The 19,066-nt window shown below is 39.3% G+C and overlaps 1 protein-coding gene across 2 annotated transcripts in view; it reads left to right on the top strand.

Annotated features, from left to right (window-relative positions):
• Positions 1 to 19,066, top strand: part of LOC122557182 (amine oxidase [flavin-containing]-like) — an 80,157-nt gene that overhangs the window by 29,141 nt on the left and 31,950 nt on the right. Inside the window, exons 4-7 of one of the 2 annotated variants that reach the window (XM_043704583.2) lie at positions 5,855 to 5,959; positions 7,451 to 7,542; positions 9,283 to 9,424; positions 16,167 to 16,316. In XM_043704583.2, coding sequence (XP_043560518.2) covers positions 5,855 to 5,959; positions 7,451 to 7,542; positions 9,283 to 9,424; positions 16,167 to 16,316 — 489 coding nt within the window. The remainder of the gene's footprint in view (positions 1 to 5,854; positions 5,960 to 7,450; positions 7,543 to 9,282; positions 9,425 to 16,166; positions 16,317 to 19,066) is intronic. The other variant, XM_087992096.1, reaches the window with a different exon arrangement.

The raw sequence follows: 19,066 nt of genomic DNA, 5'->3' as shown, positions 1-19,066 counted from the left end.
CCTTCATGCACTTACTCTCTCCCTGACTGGAGTAAATATGTATCACAAGTTTCAACAGTAATGTAATTGTAATTGGCTGTTTTCACATATGTTTTTTGCATTCAGTTTTTAAAACCAGAGAAAAAATGGTTGGTTACTTCTTGCCTGTTTCCTATCTTATAGCACTGTTTTTAAACTAACTGAAATCTACAATAACCTATGAGTGACCACCTGAACTCTACAAAAAGTGTATCGCTGTGTGGCTGACTGATAAGTCCAACAATAGTGAGAACCCGTCACTGTGTGATTGAGTAATTGAACCAAATGGTATTGAGACTCCATTGTATTGCTGACTGAAGAGTTCTATATGATTTACTACATCTGTAATAGTGTGGCCCTGTTAGTGTGCAGCTGTTTGATGACCCCTGATAATGTGGCATCAATGAAAATATTTTTATATGTTTCCTGTGTCTGAACATGAATAAAAAACCTCGAACAGAGAAATGAAACTAGTCTAAGTGACATGATAGCCCCTTTCTGATGATGAATCAGGGAGTAAACCAGAGACAGTGGCTAAATTAGGATTTGGAGTTATATTATAGCAGTAAACGCAGGGATTGTTCTCCCATATGAGTTACGGTTTCCCTGCTATGTACTTATGGAGTCCTGTTTCCAGGCAAGACAGCATTGGCAAGGAGCCTGCAACTTCCTGCTTACTGGATCCACTGATAAGATGCTGATGCCATGTCACATATGGTGACATTTCTGATGATAACATTGTTGAAATTTCTGATAGATTAGCGTCTGTATCCTGTTGCCTTTGGAACAGGCTGTTGTTCCTGTTTGAGCAAGTACCAGTTGCTACATACATTTGTTTGACCCATGTTCCAATGGTATCAAGGATTAATTTCACAAACAATAAATGCTCTCCTTGCATTTTCTTAACTTCTTAGAATTTACAAATTAACATAACAGAAAAGAAATGCTCACAGGCAGAATTTCCCATTTTTAATTAAAGTGATTTGCGGAGTGACATGGGTACTACCTGGTCCGTCAAGGCTGAGAGTGACATTTCTTAGGCGATCTTCACCTCATCCATTAGGATATTGAACTTTTGGTCTTCTTTTCTGGGAAATCATGCAACTGAGAGGCAGGATTGCTGGCCCCTGCCAGGAACCCCTACTACCCCCTCCCAACTTTGCAGTGTCCATATCTCAGGTGCTGTATTTACAGCTCTGCTACATGCCTCTTCCCATGTTGCAAATTAGGAACGGCCCCTCACACTGTGGGGCTTGTGCTATCATTGAGACATGACTCAGAAGAAAGGAAAGCTCATCCCCTGCTTCAAAGAAAGAGGCCTGGAGGCCTCACTGTCAGGCTGGTGCAGAGGAGGGCATTTCATTTTCCTGCAGACTGCCACATCTCCTGAATCAGTTTGGACACAATTCGCAGTCTGGATGAAGTGGACACTCATAGTGAATGAAGAAACTCGATGCTCAGTCCTGGTAAATGCCACCTCACTCTAATTCTGCCACTGCACCCTTCTCTCAACAAGTCTCATTAACTACAACTCTTCCACATCATGTCCACTCAACAGCTCCTACCCACCATATCCTCCCTTCCTGCCAGCTACACTTCCGACATGGTAACTGGAGACAACACGCCACTTCTCCAGGTGATCTGCAGGACTAACCAAGGCCCAATCCTTGGACTGCAAGGACACAGATCCCCAGACTTTAGTTGGACCAAGTTCTTGACTGACTGTAGTGACAACTCTAACTGACTGGAGTCCACCTCTTATCCCCACTGAAGTTTTCTCCCCTTTCCACTTCACACATGGCCATTTGGTTGAAGTACATGCGTATGTTTACCATTTAATCTACTGGCAAATGCCATAGCTGTGAACTTGACACAGCACAGTCCCACACAGCAACATGTCCACCTTTTTGACTATTCAGTGCTCACCACTGTGACAGATAGCCTGCCTCTTCCTCCATATAGAAAAGTAGTGCAGGACATAGAGACTAATAGCCTGTAAATGACCTGTACACTAACGCAATGTGATGAAAGATCAAGGAGGATGGTCACCATAGAAGATGTGGTGACATTATTGTGAAGAAATAGTTTCATGATGGCCAGGACAAGTATTTGGTGAGTTGCAGCTGCCAGGTACCCACTCTGATTAACGTATTGGGAATTTGCTGTTACCCAGGGAAGGAACAGAGAATTGGAATTGGTGTCGAAATAGATTGATTAAACACTCAATGATAGTATTTAAGTTGTCATCATTAAGGAAGCCTGAAACTTTCCCTTTCCCAGTTTACCTTCACCTTTAAACAACATTCTAACATTTACCTCATTGTTGGGGACCATTCAATCTGATTCCAGATACAGTCTCCAGCCACCATTCCCACCTCACCTGGGTCCTCCTGGGAAATAGGCCAGAGTCCTCCTTCAATTACTTTGATGAGGTTCAAAATTTTCAGAAGTGTTAGAGCCCTTACTGACTTTCCATTATTTTTATTATATTCTTTTATCGATTTTAGTTTGAGCAAAATATGACTTTTGTACTGAAGGAAATAGCTTGTGATCAAACAAGTTTTTGCTTATTCGTGAGGCCAGACTTGGAAGTTAATTGCAGGTCGGTACCTGATCAAATGGCTCTGCAGATGCTTTGTCACTGGAGAAGAGCATTAAGTTTAAACAGACAGCAAAAGTTGGCTATTAAAGAGGTCAGAAGCTAGGAATTGGTCCTGGCAAATCTGGAAAATAACTTATGCTCAAGCAGATGCCAGTTGTTGAAGGGTAACTTGGGATCTTGTGAAGGAGATGATCAGTCTGTCAGGGAGGGGTCAGAGCTTGAATTGGATTTTGGACTGTGTTGCAGTGAGAAAGAATCTGGCTGTTGATGCTACAGCATGAAGATTTGAAAGCTCCTTTCCTAGCCTCACTTATCAGCTCATGGAATTTCAGAGATTGGAAAATAGAGTTATAAATATTACTACCTTTATCTAAGTGAACTGTAAAAGTGACCCCAATAGTCATCTTCAGAAAATCAACCAAGAAATCCTCATCTATGCTTATAGAACAACAAATCATGAAAATGATTTAAGCAATCTGTCCACTTTTGTTATTTTAGTTTATTATTCCCTTAACTGTGTTTGTTTGTTTATCTGTCTTTTGTGTGAATGGTGCTGAAAACATACGTTTTTTGGGTTTATAACAGAGACCAAATAGATTACTTAGTAATTTAATTTTTGCTCTGTTAAATTTGCTGTATTAAATTGTTAAGTCCTTTGTTTAAAATACAAATTGGTGTCTGAAATTGATTATTTGCAGAGCCTGGGATTGTTTATTTACAAGTTAGGAACTATTGAGAATTTTTCAGGATCTTGAAGGTTTTAATTTAACTGTATTGCAAATGCAGAGGTAAAGAGGTTGATTTAGTTCAGCTATCTGTCTCTATGTCATAACAGGGGGCTGAAGGATTCCAGTTTACTTTGGTTCTCATTTGCACTGATCTTGCTCATCTTTAAAATCACCATGATCATCAAGTAATTAAACCATAATCACAACTGTGTACATGCTCCCATACTTTTACATCACTTTGAATACTATGATTCATTCCTCATGACTAGATCCAATAAGGAATATTTTCTTGCGGGGTTGTTTACATTTTGGGTTAAAAAGAGTCTGAGACACACTTGTGGACATCTATTCCCCCATCGCCTTTACCTACCTCTTTTTAAATGCTAACTAATTAATATCAGAGTGATTGAAATCCTCCATAATTATTTTTCTTGTTTTATTAAATTCCTTAAATTTCCTGCATACTTCCTCCTCAATGTCTCACAGGTTGTCTGTCGACCACACCTATAAAAGTATTAACCTTTTATTACAATTTACTTGCATGCTTACGGGTTTTATTTTTGACTTGCTGAAAGTTATCTCCCTTTTTTTGACTGCTGTTATGATATGCTTAAGTATGGATACTCCATCTCCAATTTTTACCTTCCTACCTTTTAAAAATATTTTATGACACACAATGTTTAATTCCCAACTGTAATGTTTCTGCAGTCGTGTCTCAGTGATCAATATCTCCTTCCTGTCAATGTGATTGCCTCCAGCTCCCTGTTTCGTTATGAACACTGTATACTGTTGTACACATGATTTAATTTATTACAATAAGATTTCTATTATGTTTTGTCTAACCATATTTCTAAAATGATGTTCTATAACTATTTATTTCTGTGCTATTACCGTTTCCCTTATTTAAGGTGAAACTCTTTCCTATGTTCATCTTTCGTGTTTTCATTTAAGCACTTACTTTTCCAGTAGATTCCTCCTCATCCTGTCTTGCTAGCTTAAAGCATTTATCACTTTCCTTTTTACAAGTGTACAGGTTCCATCCCACTAATACAAATTATTTTTGTCCCAGAGCTGATTTCAATGGTTTTTGTAAATGTTTTCCCACCCCAGTCCTTTGGACGTTTATTAATTCTCCTCATCTGTCTGCTCCGATGTCAAATTCCATGTGACTTGTGGAAGAATCCAGGGAATAAACTCTCGAGGTTCTGTCTTTTAAAATAAAATCTAAATTCTCTTTCAGAAGGACCTCCTGCCTGTTCCTGCCCATAACATTAGTCCCAACTCTTCCCTTTCCAAGATCCTCTCCAATTGCTGTAACATATTTCAGGACAACAGTAAGTAGGCAGCATGCCCTTTGAGATTCTCATTCGTGGCTGCTGAGACTACTGTCTTTCTTCTGCTATCATCCCCCTGTTGCTACTAAATTTATATTCTATTCCCTGCCTTGGACAGTCTTCTCAGCCACGGTGCATTGGTCTGCATTGTAGCTTGCTCCCTGTAGCCCTTCTCCTTGCTCTCACAGATAGTGACTACATTGTATCTAGTGTATCTAGTAGAAGAACCTCCTACTCAATATTTCCTAAATCTCTGATCCCTGTAACTCTCTATCAGCAACACTGACCCTTTCCTGAACCTGTGTTTTCATCTGTTGTATGACTGGAAAAAAGCTCTTCAGAAATTTCTCTCCCTCCCTTATGTGTTGGTGTCTTTCTATCTTGCTTTCCAGCTCATGACTCTGAACTGGAGAGATTCAATGTGAAGCTATCTCCCACATTCTGCTGTCCAGGCACACAACATGCTCTGTCATAACTTAGACTAGCCTTAATAAAAATCAAAGTCTTTGTTTGATTATTATATTATGTATTAATTGATGTAGTTTAACTAGTTAGGCTATAAATTTATGCCTTTAGAAGAGCTCAAGTTCCACTTTGAGAGCATGTGGGTAGATGAATCAGAAACAGTTTAAAGCTAATATGAACAGGTTGCTAAAAGATTCTGTGTTACTGAGTGATGGGTATTCAGTTCAGTAGTGAGATTTTCCAAGTAACAGGTACTTATTCAATGTTGTATTCTGCCTCCCTATGTAAAAGATGCCTGTCTGATGCAATATTATGCAACTTGAGTAACAATTATATATTCAATGCTGTGTTGAAAATCTCTGATTAATGAATATATTCTGCATAGTACTGCATGTCCATGTGTAACTGTACATAGCCAGCTCATTAACACTTACTTAATGAAGACACATAGTGCTGCTATATATGAGGGTTGGATATTTTAATGTTTCTTTGAGTAACAACTACCTTTCCAACACAGTAGCATATAACTTTAGTATAATGGGATGTAACTGAGCACAGTACTGTATTTCACTAACATGCACACATCCAGTACAGTACTATGGATGTCTGAATATTAGATACATGCACACTCAAGATGTCTCTGAGTACTTATACTGATCTAGCACATTGAATTAAGTTTTTATTGCATTTACTGACATCTTTTGCAGGGGAAATCTTACTCATTTAAAGGGCCATTTCCTCCTGTGTGGAACCCTATTGCTTACTTGGATTACAACAACCTCTGGAGGACATTGGATGAAATGGGAAAGAAGGTAACAAATTTGCTTCTTTCCCAAAGTAAGTGAAGTTAAGGCACCATAGTTCCATCTCATTAGGGAGAGACAATTGCGATGGTTTAACCTGAGAGTCACCCCTCCTTGGGGAGGGGAGAAGTTGAGAAGGAGGGACTTTTGTGATGACCTTATCTGATGTAGGAATTGAAACTACACTGTTGGTATAATGCTATGTCACAAACCAGTCATTCAACCAACTGAATTAACTAACACCCAAATTATTCTGTGTTGGAAAGATTCAATGTCTTTTTTACTGCCTGCGGTGTTGTGATTCTTGCTCTTTTGTAGATATGCATTCAGTGAGATGTGAAAATGCATTCTATAAGCTGTGCGGGTCATCAACCTGCTGGATTCACTAAGACCCTCCTGGGAGCTGCTTGAAATCTTTCTGGTTGATACAAATCTGGGGTTTACATCAGGCGGACACAATGACATAATGATGTAACCACCAACTCTGAAAACCTCGGGGAATCTGGCAATTTAGAAACATTTGATGGTCCAGAGCCATGTTTGAACAGTACTTTATCAGACTGTGTGGATTCTGGGCAATGGAGATATTGTCGCCTTGTGTTATGGAGGAATGCATAGCAAATTTGCTGAATTGATAGAAGTTAGATCAGAAATTCTGCTAAGGTTTTCTGGAATGAGCATATGGCAAAAAGGCTGATAGCGGTAACCCTGTTCTGTGCTGCAGTGAGAGGTGGCTATACTGTGATTGAAATCCAACCTCTTGTGCCACATTTCAAAGACTTTAAAAAGCATGAATTGATATATTGATCCTAGGATGATCAGGCTTTTTCCTAGTGCTATCTGCTTCATCTATTTTGTATCACAATCTCTACTAATCTTCCTCTTCAACATTTAGTTCCACTTAAATTGTGATTTCCATTTGGAAACCTCTTCTGCAATCATCAGATCCTCACTGAGTGACTGCATTGAAATTAAATAACTCCCAAGAGTAATGGAAATTTGCTGAGTATAGAGTGAATAAAATTCCCCAAACCTGCTGTGGGTCCCAAGATATGGCCATAACCAGGTTTGAACAATATCTTTCCAATCAATTACAATTGTTGTGACAAAATGGTGCTTCCAGATTATGTTTTTATAAACACTTGCATGCATTCTCAGGGTATTTAAAGGTTATACAATTTTGTCCTAGCTCTGTCAGTTGCTTGTGGCTGCTACTGAGAAGACAGGGACTTCATCAATCATCTGAAACTGTGCAGAGTTTAAGCCAATGCCAACCGAATCTCAACCCTGCCAGAAATCTCTGGCCTTACAAAAGGTTAATTTCTAACTTTTGATTTCACACAAACCTATAGTTTTGAGGCCAGTTGGCAGAGGTAGAGGTCTTTGTTCATCTCTCTGCTGGGTTGGGTTGTTAAGCAAATCTCAGAAGTGAAAAGAAAGTGTCCGAACTAAGCCCCATAAGGTCTGCTTTTAGAATGATCATTAATTTAATACTGTTAGATTTCTGCAGATGCACCATGGAGTGCTGAACGTGCAATGGAGTTGGATAACATGACCATGAAAGAGTTAATTGATAAACTTTGCTGGACAAGGTAAGTAACTCTTGATTCCTAAGCTGCTAACAGATGTGACAATATCTTGATTTTTCCAGTTTATATGTAGATTAAAGTCATCCATTCTTATTATTGTCCCTTTATCACAATCACCCAATATTTGTTGATGTATACACTCTCCTGCGCTGTGGGTACTGTTAAAGAGCTTGTAGATGACTCCCAATTGTAGCTTTGTTCCCCTACTATTCCTCATCTCTAGCCAATCCAAACCTACAACCTGTTCAACTGAACTAAGGTAATCTCTAACTATTATTTAAATGCTAATCATAATTAACAATACTACCTCTTCTCATTGACATTGTATCCCTTTCATCTTAAATGTCATATACCTTCCATATTCAGGACTCAATCTTTATCAATTTATATTTATTTGCCTCAATTGTACATCATCAATTTGTTTACTTTGTTAGGAATTCTATCTGCATTCAGACACAGAGCCTTTAGTTTTGTTATGTTTTTAATCTATGCAACATTGAGTCTTGGTTGTTTGTGTATTCCCCTAGTGATAAATTCATTGTTGCTTTCCCAACTTGTATGGCACGATGCCACAGTTAATTTGTACATCTATCCTGTCACCGTACTGTTATCCAAACTGACTAAGACTTTCTCAAACCTATTGGACAATTACAGAGGCTGATACTCCTGCACTCCTACCCTCTTGGTTCACTTAACTGCAGTACTCATTGCCACATCCTCCTGTACCTGACCACTGACCAAATCAGGAGATTCCTACAAAGAATCCAGATAGCTTTCTACCTACCTGACCTGTCACTGTGTCTGCAGTTCAGCATCCAGCTCATAAACTCTTAAACCAAAGCTACTGCTCATTCAAAAAATTAACTGCAGGCATGTTTGTCCTGGATTACCATCACCGAGAGGTTCCTACTTGCTGCACTCTTGACATACCATCTGTTTTGTCTTTCTAAATGAACTAAATAATTATTTAATTATATATTTGACTGAATTAATGTCGTTTTTCATATAATGTATTAATGTTATGACAAATTTGATTCTACATTAAACCTTAATAATAGAGAAAAAGTACCACATTCTAGAGACTCACCAAACAGTTAGTTAATTTATTGTAAGGCAAGAACCAATTTAAACCATCTGTAATGCATCGAGTTCAGTCTAACTGTTTGTCTCAGAGTCCTTCCTTTACTTGTTCCTCAAGGTGGAGCTGTTCCTGTCTAGGGGTCATCACCTCATCAGCTTGCCTTTTCACCCAGGAACCAATCTTGTGTTACTTCTTCAAAACTATTTTTAAAAATTATTGCCAGATTAGGTATCCCAACCCAGTCTCAAGAAGGGCAAAAGACACCAGTCCACATTCCTTTAAAACATAAGCTGAATTAGAATTGAAACTTGAGATGTAGATCTACCTACAGCACGTGGACTGCAGCAGTTCAAGAGGCCAGCTCACCACCAACTTCTCGAAGGCAATTGGGGATGGGCAATAAATGATGGTTCGGCATTGCCCACATCCATCCCATGAGTGAATTAAAAAAATATATAAAATGTCAGGACTCTCGGTTTGGAGTTGTAATAACGGGTGAAACTGTAGCAAGGAAATAAGAGAGGGAATGTCTTTTTCTTAATTCCCTTTTTTTATTTCTACCAGTCCTTCCCCATCAAGCTAATATGGCATCAAGCTAATAGTAAAGTGCAGTGAAGGTTTATTGTATAAACAGGAGTCTTATTCTACATGTTTAACTGCAGGGTGGCGAGAGAATTTGCAACACTCTTTGTCAATGTGAATGTAACTTCAGACCCTCATGAAGTCTCTGCTCTTTGGTTTCTGTGGTATGTGAGACAGTGCGGAGGGACAAGGCGGATATTTTCTACCACAAATGGAGGCCAGGTTAGAGAGCCTGATATTTAGCCTTTAATGTTTAGACTGTCATTTAAAACAATTAAAAGTGTCGAAAAAATAAATGGTCAGATGCATTCAATAATTTTATACTGCGGTGGTAATTAAGGTGTTTGATCACCATTTTTAAAACTGAATTGTAATAAGCGCTTAGCTTAAAATTATAAGTTTCTTCCATTGTTGAATAAAAATGGATTCACTTGACAACTGCATTTTGTTTTAGCAGTTAAGTTTTCATACCTGATTTAAGGTGCTCTTTCAGCATCATTGCAAAGTATATTCACTTTACACTGACACTAGCCTTCTGGTATGTGAAATCACCCTACATTATCAATTCAAATCAATGTGAAACATTAGTTTTGTAATTGCTATTGATGATACCTTCATAGAAATAATTAAAACAAACCTCTGTGGTTTAAGATAAATTAATTCACATCTCCCTTAAATAGCGGTCAGAGGAATGTTGTACAAACAGAATAAGGGTTTGATTACCAGTACCTCCAACAATAGTTTCTAGAGTATTGATTCTTCATGAAGTTAGAGAGTAAAAACAAAATAACATAAAAAGAACCATCTAGGGGATCCAAGATGGCGGAAACCCAGCAAGACTGAGTCTATAGTGCTCCTCCCAAGACTTGGGTACAGTAGGTCACCCACCCCCTACCACGCTCACCAAATCATTTATAATAGTTGTGTAATTTAATTAGTTGTGTAATATTACATTTAAACAATTTAATCCTAAGTTAAAATGACTAAAGGGAAGGGAGCCCGCAGCTCTCAGCAAGCAGGAACCCCTCCCCCACCCTCTCCAGCTGCAGCAGAGGCGTCCACAGCCGCCCCGGGGGACTTACCAACAGTAACAAGCCTTGCAGAAATGATTTCCAAGCTTGACTCGAAGATCGATGCCTTTATTGCAGAATCCATAAATCGTTGGGACTCGCTCTCGGCCGCGCTGCAGAAGCACGACCGAGAAATCCAAGAAATTGAACGCCGAGTCGGAGGGGCGGAGTTAAAGGCCGCGACCTCCAAGACTACTGCTCAATCGGCCGTGGATCAGGTCCGGACTCTCGAGCAGTGAGTCCGGACTTTGGAAAATCATATTGACGACCTCGATAATCGAGGTCGTCGAAAAAATATTCGTTTGCTGGGCCTTCCCGAACGGGAAGAGGAAGGCCAGCTTACAGCATTCCTGGAGCAGTGGCTGCCACAGCTTTTAAATCTGCAAGCTGGATCAGGCCAGGTAAGGGTAGAATGGGCCTACCGGGTCGCAATACGCAGGCCCGGCTTGAACCAGCGCCCACGCCCGGTCCTGTTCCGGCTGCAGAGCTACAAGGAGAGGCAGATACTCCTAGAAGCCTCTAGAAATCTCGGAAAAGACCCCCAAGCTATGATCTACAAAGGATGCAAGATCATGCTATTTCAGGATTTTTCCCCGGTTCTGGTTTGAAAGAGGAAGGCATTCGACGAGGCGAAGAAGCGTTTAAGGGACTTAAATATTCAGTACTCCTTACGCTACCCAGCGACGTTACGCTTTAACCATGAAGGATCCGTATATAACTTTGGATCACCAGAAAAGGCTAAGGAATTCTTGGACTCTCTTAGATAAACTGTAAGACATAATGGATGTTGGTCTGCCTTTCCCCCCCCCGCTTTGGTTTATATCCCCCCTTTTTTTTTCGCTTACCTTACTGTTTAATATTATCATGGGGGGTGGGGAGAGGGATTTGATTTTCTCCCCCCCCTTGGGGTTGTTTTCTGTTATTATTTTATGTATATATGAGGGATGTATGTATATGTGTGTGTGTATATATATAAAAAAGCTGGGGGGTTTGGTTAATGTTGGTGGGGGGAGGTTCAATTTATTCAATTTTACCTCTGTCTCTAGGAGCGGGGTTGTTTTCCCCTTGTTATTTTGTATTATTATATTTAATTATTATTCGTTGAGGTGGTAATTTTATAGTTATATGTTTATATATGGTATTAACATTACCAAATATACCCAGGTGTTGGTATGGGTGGGGGTAGGGTGCTCACTGTTAACTCTAGCTTTGTATTATATTTGAATTCTCCTCATTTTATTGAGGAGTGCCTAGGTCAAGGGTGGGGCATTGGGTTGGGAGAGGATATGATGGACTTTTGGAGAGGAAGTGACACCCCCTGGGAACAAGGGAGAAAGTCTCCACTTAGATACGTTTTATATATTTTTTATTTAGAAATAGTTTTTTACTGTATTGTTGTGGGTGTATTAAAGAGGTTTTATTTTTGTAAATTTTACATGTTCTACGCTCGGGATGTTCTGGATAGGGTTCCCCCTCCCGAGGGGTCTCGGATTGGCCCAGAGGATTATGGTTGATCAGTCGGTTAAGTGGTGCACCTGGAATGTCAAGGGGAGTAATTCGCCAGTCAAAAGGAAGAAAATATTATCAAATCTTAAGAAAGAAAGAGTTGATATAGCTCTCCTACAGGAGACACACCTGTCAGATAAAGAACACTTGAAATTACAACAGGGCGATTTGATCAGGCCTTTTTTTCTTCTTTTAGCTCAAAAAGCAGGGGAGTTGTTATTCTTGTTCGGAAGAATTTCCCTTTCAAAATCCTAAAGCAGATAAAAGACGAATCTGGACGATATATCTTGATTAAAGCCCTCATAAATGGAGAGGAATATGGGATTTTAAATTTGTACTGCCCCCTGGCACACCCCTTTAAACTTATAATGGAAGCCTTTTCAAAATTGATGGCTTTTGATGCCCGTCATATAATTATAGGGGGAGACTTTAATTGTATTATGGATCCGGAAATAGATAGGATTCCCTAGAGTACTGCAGGAGTATCTCCCAGATCTAGACAATTGATGGATCTGAACAAAGAATTAGGATTAGTAGATGTATGGAGATGTCTTCATCCACAGGGTAGAGATTTTTCTTTCTACTCTAATCCACATAAATGTCATACCAGAATTGATATGTTTTTTGCCCCCTCGATTTTTTTAAATTCCATATCATCCTGTAAAATAGGTAGTATAGCAATTTCTGACCACGCTGCTGTATATATGGAAACTAAGGCGAGGAACAATGGGACATCCCCTCGGCATTGGCGTATGGACCTCTTCCTAATGAAAGATAGTAAATTTGTAAAGTACTTCTCTCAAGAATTAAAAACTTTTTTAGAAATTAATTCAGGTACAGCTAGCAACCCGTCAATGATGTGGGCGACCATCAAAGCTTACACGCGAGGCTTGATCATCTCCTACTCAGCGACCCAGAAGAAATTAAAGGGAGAACAACAGCGTCTGCTTGAAGCCCACTTAAAAGCGGCTGAAACAGCATACACTGATAGACCTTCTATTATTAAATTGCAAAGGATTACAGCTCTTAAGACAGCTCTAAACACTACGCTTACTCAAACGGCTAAGAGGGAAATATTATTTGCAAAGCAAAGGTTATATGAATATGGCGACAAACCGGGTAGATACTTAACATTTCTTGCAAAGAAAAAAAAGGCCCCTCAGACTATTACGTTTATCAAGGAAAGTACGGTATTTTGACTCATGATCACAAAAAGATTAATGCGATCTTTAGAGAATTTTATTCTGAGTTATATAAATCACAGGATTGTGAAGATAGGACGAAGAGGATGCAGTCATTTTTAAAAAATTTGGCTTTTCCAGGCCTAACTCTGGAACAAGAATCGGTCCTAAATGCTCCTCTTACACTCCAAGAAATACTTGATGCAATTAGGCAACTTCAAAATGGTAAGGCGCCAGGCCCAGATGGTTTTCAAGCTGAATTCTACAAAGAATTTACAGAAATACTGGCTGGTCCACTTATGGACATGTATAACTATGCATATAGTCAGGGCTGTCTCCCGCCTTCGCTGAAAGAGGCAAATATCTCTCTTATCCTTAAAAAAGGAAAGGACCCAGAAGATTGTACATCATACAGACCAATATCCTTGCTAAATGTAGATTTTAAAATCCTCTCTAAAACGTTAGCACTGAGACTAGAAAGGATACTGCCACATATTATAAAGGAGGATCAGACGGGGTTTATTAAGGGCCGTAGATCATCCAATAATGTTAGAAGGGCTCTGAATATGATTCAAGCTTGTCATCAGGGAAAGATACCAGGAGTAGTGGTTTCATTAGACGCGGAAAAGGCATTTGATAGGGTCGAATGGTCATATTTGCTTTACACATTGGAGAGGTTTGGCGTTGGATAGGTGTTTACCAAATGGGTCTCAACATTGTATAGTGATCCCAAAGCAGTTGTGGTTACCAATGGATTAGGTTCGGATAGCTTCAGTGTGGGTAGGGGCTGCCGTCAGGGATGTCCCCTCTCGCCATTGTTATTTACGCTAATAATTGAACCACTAGCAGAAGCTATACGAGCTGATCCTAATATAGTGGCCCCAAGGATTGGTACAGGTAAACATAAAATTACCCTTTATGCAGATGATGTTCTTCTATTCCTCAGTAACCCCTTGATGTCCATACCTCGCTTAATCCAAGTTATTAATACATTTAGTGCATTCTCAGGCTATAAAATTAATTTTTCAAAATCGGAGGCTATGCCAATGGGTGGCCTTGCTATGATACCCCGCTTAGCGGACGGTTCCCTTTTTCCCTTTCGCTGGTCCCTGGAGGGCTTCTTATATTTAGGCATTTTTATTACTCCAGTATTTGGTCAGTTGTATAAGGCTAATTTTGTGTATTTATTGGAAAGAATAAGGCAGGACCTCCAGCGATGGGGAGACCTACCAATTTCTTGGTTGGGTAGAATAGCACTAATCAAAATGAATGTCCTGCCCCGTCTTCTATATCCTATGAGAATGCTTCCGGTGATGCTGCCGAGGACGGCTTTATGTAAATTATATGGCTGGCTGGGTTCCTTTATCTGGAATCATAGGCGGCCCCTCATTAAGCTGAAGAAGCTACAGCTTCCACAGGCAAGGGGTGGATTGGACTTCCCAGACTTTAGGAAATATCAGTTAAGTTCCCTATTAAGTTACATAGCTGATTGGGTCTTGTCTGATCCACAATCAATCTGGTTGGACATCGAGGCTTCTCAAGTAAAATACCCACTTATTAACCTTTTATTCTCAGACAAGAGGAAAATCATTACAGATCACTATAAAAACCCTATAATGCTAAATACAATCAAGGCTTGGAATATAATGCGGCAAAATGAGGGCAATTCACATAAAACATCCCCCTATGCACCGATAGTGGGAGCATGGGGATTCCAACTAGGGTTAACAGATGCCACTTTTAAACTCTGGAGATCCAGGGGTATCTCATGTCTAGGGGATCTATTTAAAGATGGGGTCCTGATGTCTTTCGAACAGCTGTGTCAGAAATTCGGATTACCCAATGGAGACCTCTTTCGATACTTCCAAATTCGAGATTATATACAGAAGAAGACTACGTTATTAAATAGTCTTTATAAATCCGATAGAGAATGTAGTGTCCTACGACCAGTGGGGATATCTTCCGTCAGTACTATTTATCATTTACTACATGATGAAGTATCGGGAGATATGGATAATCTGCTTAAAACATGGGATCAGGATCTGGGACTAGAAATCTCCACAGAAACGTGGAATGATATTTGGGAAAATGCTAGAAGAATTACTATTTGTAACAGAACCCAGGCTATCTAGCTGAAGATACTTCATAGGGCCCATATAGCACCGGTTCGATTGGCAAAATTTAAGGCAGGAGCATCTCCAATGTGTCCTAAATGTAAAATAGAGGTGGGCACTCTTGTACATTGCTTATGGACCTGTCATAAGATCCGTAGATATTGGACTAAAGTAGCAAGTACCCTGACAGAAATTTTAGGAACGGAAATTAAAGTGGACCCTGTATCTCTCCTCTTGGGCTTTTCGAACTTTCCCTCCCTGGACACGTACGGGAAGAGACTATTTTCTATTCTTTCTTTCTGTGCAAGGAAAAATATTTTGGTGAACTGGGCGGCTGAGGGCCCCCCTGGACTTTCAAATTGGCACAGACTAATTATGGAATGTATTCCCCTTGACTTCCTTACAAATATGGTGCACCGAAAGACCAAATTATTTTATAAAATATGGCAGCCCTTTTTGAATTACATAAATACAGATATTTCGGCTATCCTAACAAGGGCTTTTATTTAATTGAGATTACAAACCTGGCTGGTCCGGGGCCCCTCGGGGGAGGAATCCCGCATGAATACGGGTTTTATTATATCTGATGCTAACACATCCCGAGCATGTAAGAGACTTAAATATTCACTCTGGTTAGTTGTAGGTTAGATTAGTAGATAGTTGAGTTTTGTTTGTTTTTGTTTTCTTTTCATCAGTTTTTTTTTGTTTTGTTTTTTTTTTGTTAAATTTTGGCTATTGTATATTTGAGCTAATTGTATATCAATGTTTATATCTGAGAGTTTTGTTTATTTTTGTAAACTTGTAAAAATGTTAAATTTCTAATAAAAATATCTATAAAAAAAAAGAACCATCTAAAATTAAATTCTTGATCCTTTTGTCAAGAAGGTCAGGAACTGTTTTCAAATTGTCACTTAAAGAAGAGCTGTAGATCTTGTCAATGTGCAGTAGTTTAAAGTAGATAAGTCAGCGTCTCCACAAACCTGTTGGGTCTTACAATGTCTTAAGCTGTTTTGTTTATATTTTGTGCTACTTCTTTAACTTTGAATTTACTTTGAAGGTGAAGCATCTTGAGCTCAATCTTTCATTTCTTCAGGAAAGGAAATTTATTGGTGGTTCGGGACAAATCAGTGAGCGCTTAGCTGAGCGAATGAAGGATCGTGTGAAGCTGAACAGGCCAGTAGTGAGAGTGGAACAAACTAAGGGAACTATCCGTGTGGTGACATTACATGGAGAGGAATATGAGGTGTGTGAATATATGACTACATGTCAGTGCTATACTCTATAATGTCACTTGTGGCCATCAAGCCCAACATTCTTTGTTCATGTTGCAAATAATACTAATGCTACACTCAAATTGCTTGCTTTAATTGTTTTATCAAAGTCAGAATTTGTCCATCAGTATTCTTTTAATATAGAATATTCACTTAAATAGTGACATCCCATTTTTCAACTGAGCCCTTAAGCTATTACTGCTTCTAGTAGTTAAGGAAGATGTGCCAATCCCTTGGCAGAACCCAGAAAAGAACAGGAAGCTTTACCAGTTTCTTGACCAAACGTTTCCCTCAAATCATACTGACAAATAATGTTAATTGGTTATTGATGGCAGTACTTTGTCGGGTCTTGTTCCTGTTGTGTTATGTCTCACAGCTAGTATGCAGTTTATCTTTAAGAAACATGCTCACCATATCATCATGGGTGAAAGGAAGGCACATAGCCAAGGTAAAGAATGGATCACTGGGATTGCCCCAAGATCTCTTCCTCACATCAGAAAGGGAAGTACTGAGGGTGGAGGTGAAAATCAAAGGCTGAAGTGTTGTCCTTATTACAAAGTGAGACAAATTTGTTCCGAATGCTGGAGGTTGCAAGGGAAACCTGGGGATTATTCAAGTTGCCAAGAATGAGTCCAAAAAGGGAACTCAAAATAAAAATGCTATTGATCGAATTGTAGCTATAAATACAAAAAAAGTGACCAGAGGAAAACACTGCTGAGTATAAGTCAGATGCATAGGATAGGTGAGAGATACAAAAGATTTTTGCCTAAAGGGAAGATAATCCTTTTTTCTTGAAATGATGCAGTCAAGCCCAAAAATTTACAAAGAAATATGGGGACTACTTAAACTCTTTTGATGGGGAAGGATTTAGTTTTCCTTCCAGGCAGTTCAATGAAAGCCAAAGTGTTGGTAAACAGGATGAATGGATTGTATATCCTGTCTCCAGTAACATACATGACCAAAGTTCATAAACACATAGGGCAGTTCAGTAAAATGCGTTCTACAGGTCAGGTGGTAGGAAACCTCAACATGTAGTTTTTATGCTTTTATGCTCATACACAATTTTAAAGAACCATTTACTTATGTGTCATTTGATTGTGTAGGACCATTACTGCACACCATTATATCCTTACCATTACGGATATAGCAACCTGATTTCCAGAAGCTAATTCTTTGAGGACCATTACAGCTAAGATAGCAGTGGAAAAGTAAACTTCATTTAAATTAATTTATGGCTGTGAGATTAGGGGTCCATTAAAATTGCTCAGAGAATGGATATTAGACAAAGAGATGAATCCTCAACATTCAATTACATGGTCCATGTTTCTAGAAAGCCTTTAGGAGCTTGTCAGGTAGCGTAAGAGCTTTCAAAGATTTATTGAGCACTAATGAGAAATGGGCCAATAAATATTCAGCAACTCGATCATTTAAAGCGGAAGATGAACAGTTGGTATAGTTGCCTTTGCAAGGTGAAATTCTGAAAATAAAATTCAGTGGTCATACAAAGCAGTTTGGAAGGTTAATAAGGTGACTTATCTGTTAGATGCTCCTGACTGTGGAAAATGAACAGTTATGTCTCATAAAATGTTGTACCATTATCATTGAATCATAGAGTCATAGACTCATACAGCATGGAAACAGGCCATTTGCTTCAACTCGTCCCTGCTGACCAGACATCATAAATTAATCTAGTTCCATTTGCCTGCATTTGGCCCATATCCCGCTAAATCTTTCCTATTCAGGTACCCATACAGATGCCTTTTAAATGTAATAATTGTACCAGCCTCCACCACCTCCTCTGGCAGCTCATTCCATACATGCATTACCCTCTGTGTGAAAAGTTGCAGGAAAGAGGATGCAGTGGAGCCAGTGTGTCAAGTGATAAGAGTAGTGGAAGCTGACAGTGATAGTAAGAGCAATATGAAAGGAAAGATAAACAGTTTTCATAGCAAACCTCCTCCAATTTGATTACCCAATATGGAAAACTGGGACAGTTAGACAATGAGTTTTCATATTTAGAGGAAGGACAATGAGAGGATGGTATGGGTCTGTTTAGGAAGCAGAAAGTTATCTGTAGAGATATACCTGGACATATCACATTAGTTAGTCATGATGTCAATGTGGGAGAGTCAGTGGAAGAAAGCAGAATCCTTATTGGGTGAGCCCACATAAACAAGCTCAGATAGAGATAGTGAACAATGTAGAGAATACATGCTGGAAAATCATTGTCAACACAGATTTTCCAGCAGATTGAGAATAAAAATCTGCCCACAACGATTGAAGATGTGATGCATTCAACTTGGTGAAAGCCACCACTGAGGTGGGATGACCAATGTCCACAAATTCAGCACACAATCAAGGAGCAATCACCTGGTTCAGAATTGCAGGATGCTGCAAAACAAAAAGCGCCAGATCAACAGAGTAGTTCTCCTCCAGATTCTGCAATGGAGCAATTGTCCATTTCTAGAGAAAATACATCCACCTTGAAGGAAATCCAAGCAATTAAAGATTTCCCAATTTAAAAGATCTCACACTATCAAGAACAGAATCAAAATCATCAGTCTTCAACTCAGAGACATACCTAATTTCCATGTCCAAAGAGAACACAATCTGGAAAAATACTGTAACCCCAGACTGTCTGAATTTGTGAACTGTGGGGACAGTGGAGGGGGGGGGGGGGGGGTGAAAGGCATAGTGATAAATATCCATGGATGTATAATGC

This window comes from Chiloscyllium plagiosum, unplaced genomic scaffold (genome assembly GCF_037043375.1).
Source record: "Chiloscyllium plagiosum isolate Xiang-an unplaced genomic scaffold, Cpla_swu_hap1 HiC_scaffold_11, whole genome shotgun sequence".
NCBI classification, from domain to species: Eukaryota; Metazoa; Chordata; class Chondrichthyes; order Orectolobiformes; family Hemiscylliidae; genus Chiloscyllium; species Chiloscyllium plagiosum.
This window is presented reverse-complemented; position numbering and strand designations above follow the sequence as displayed.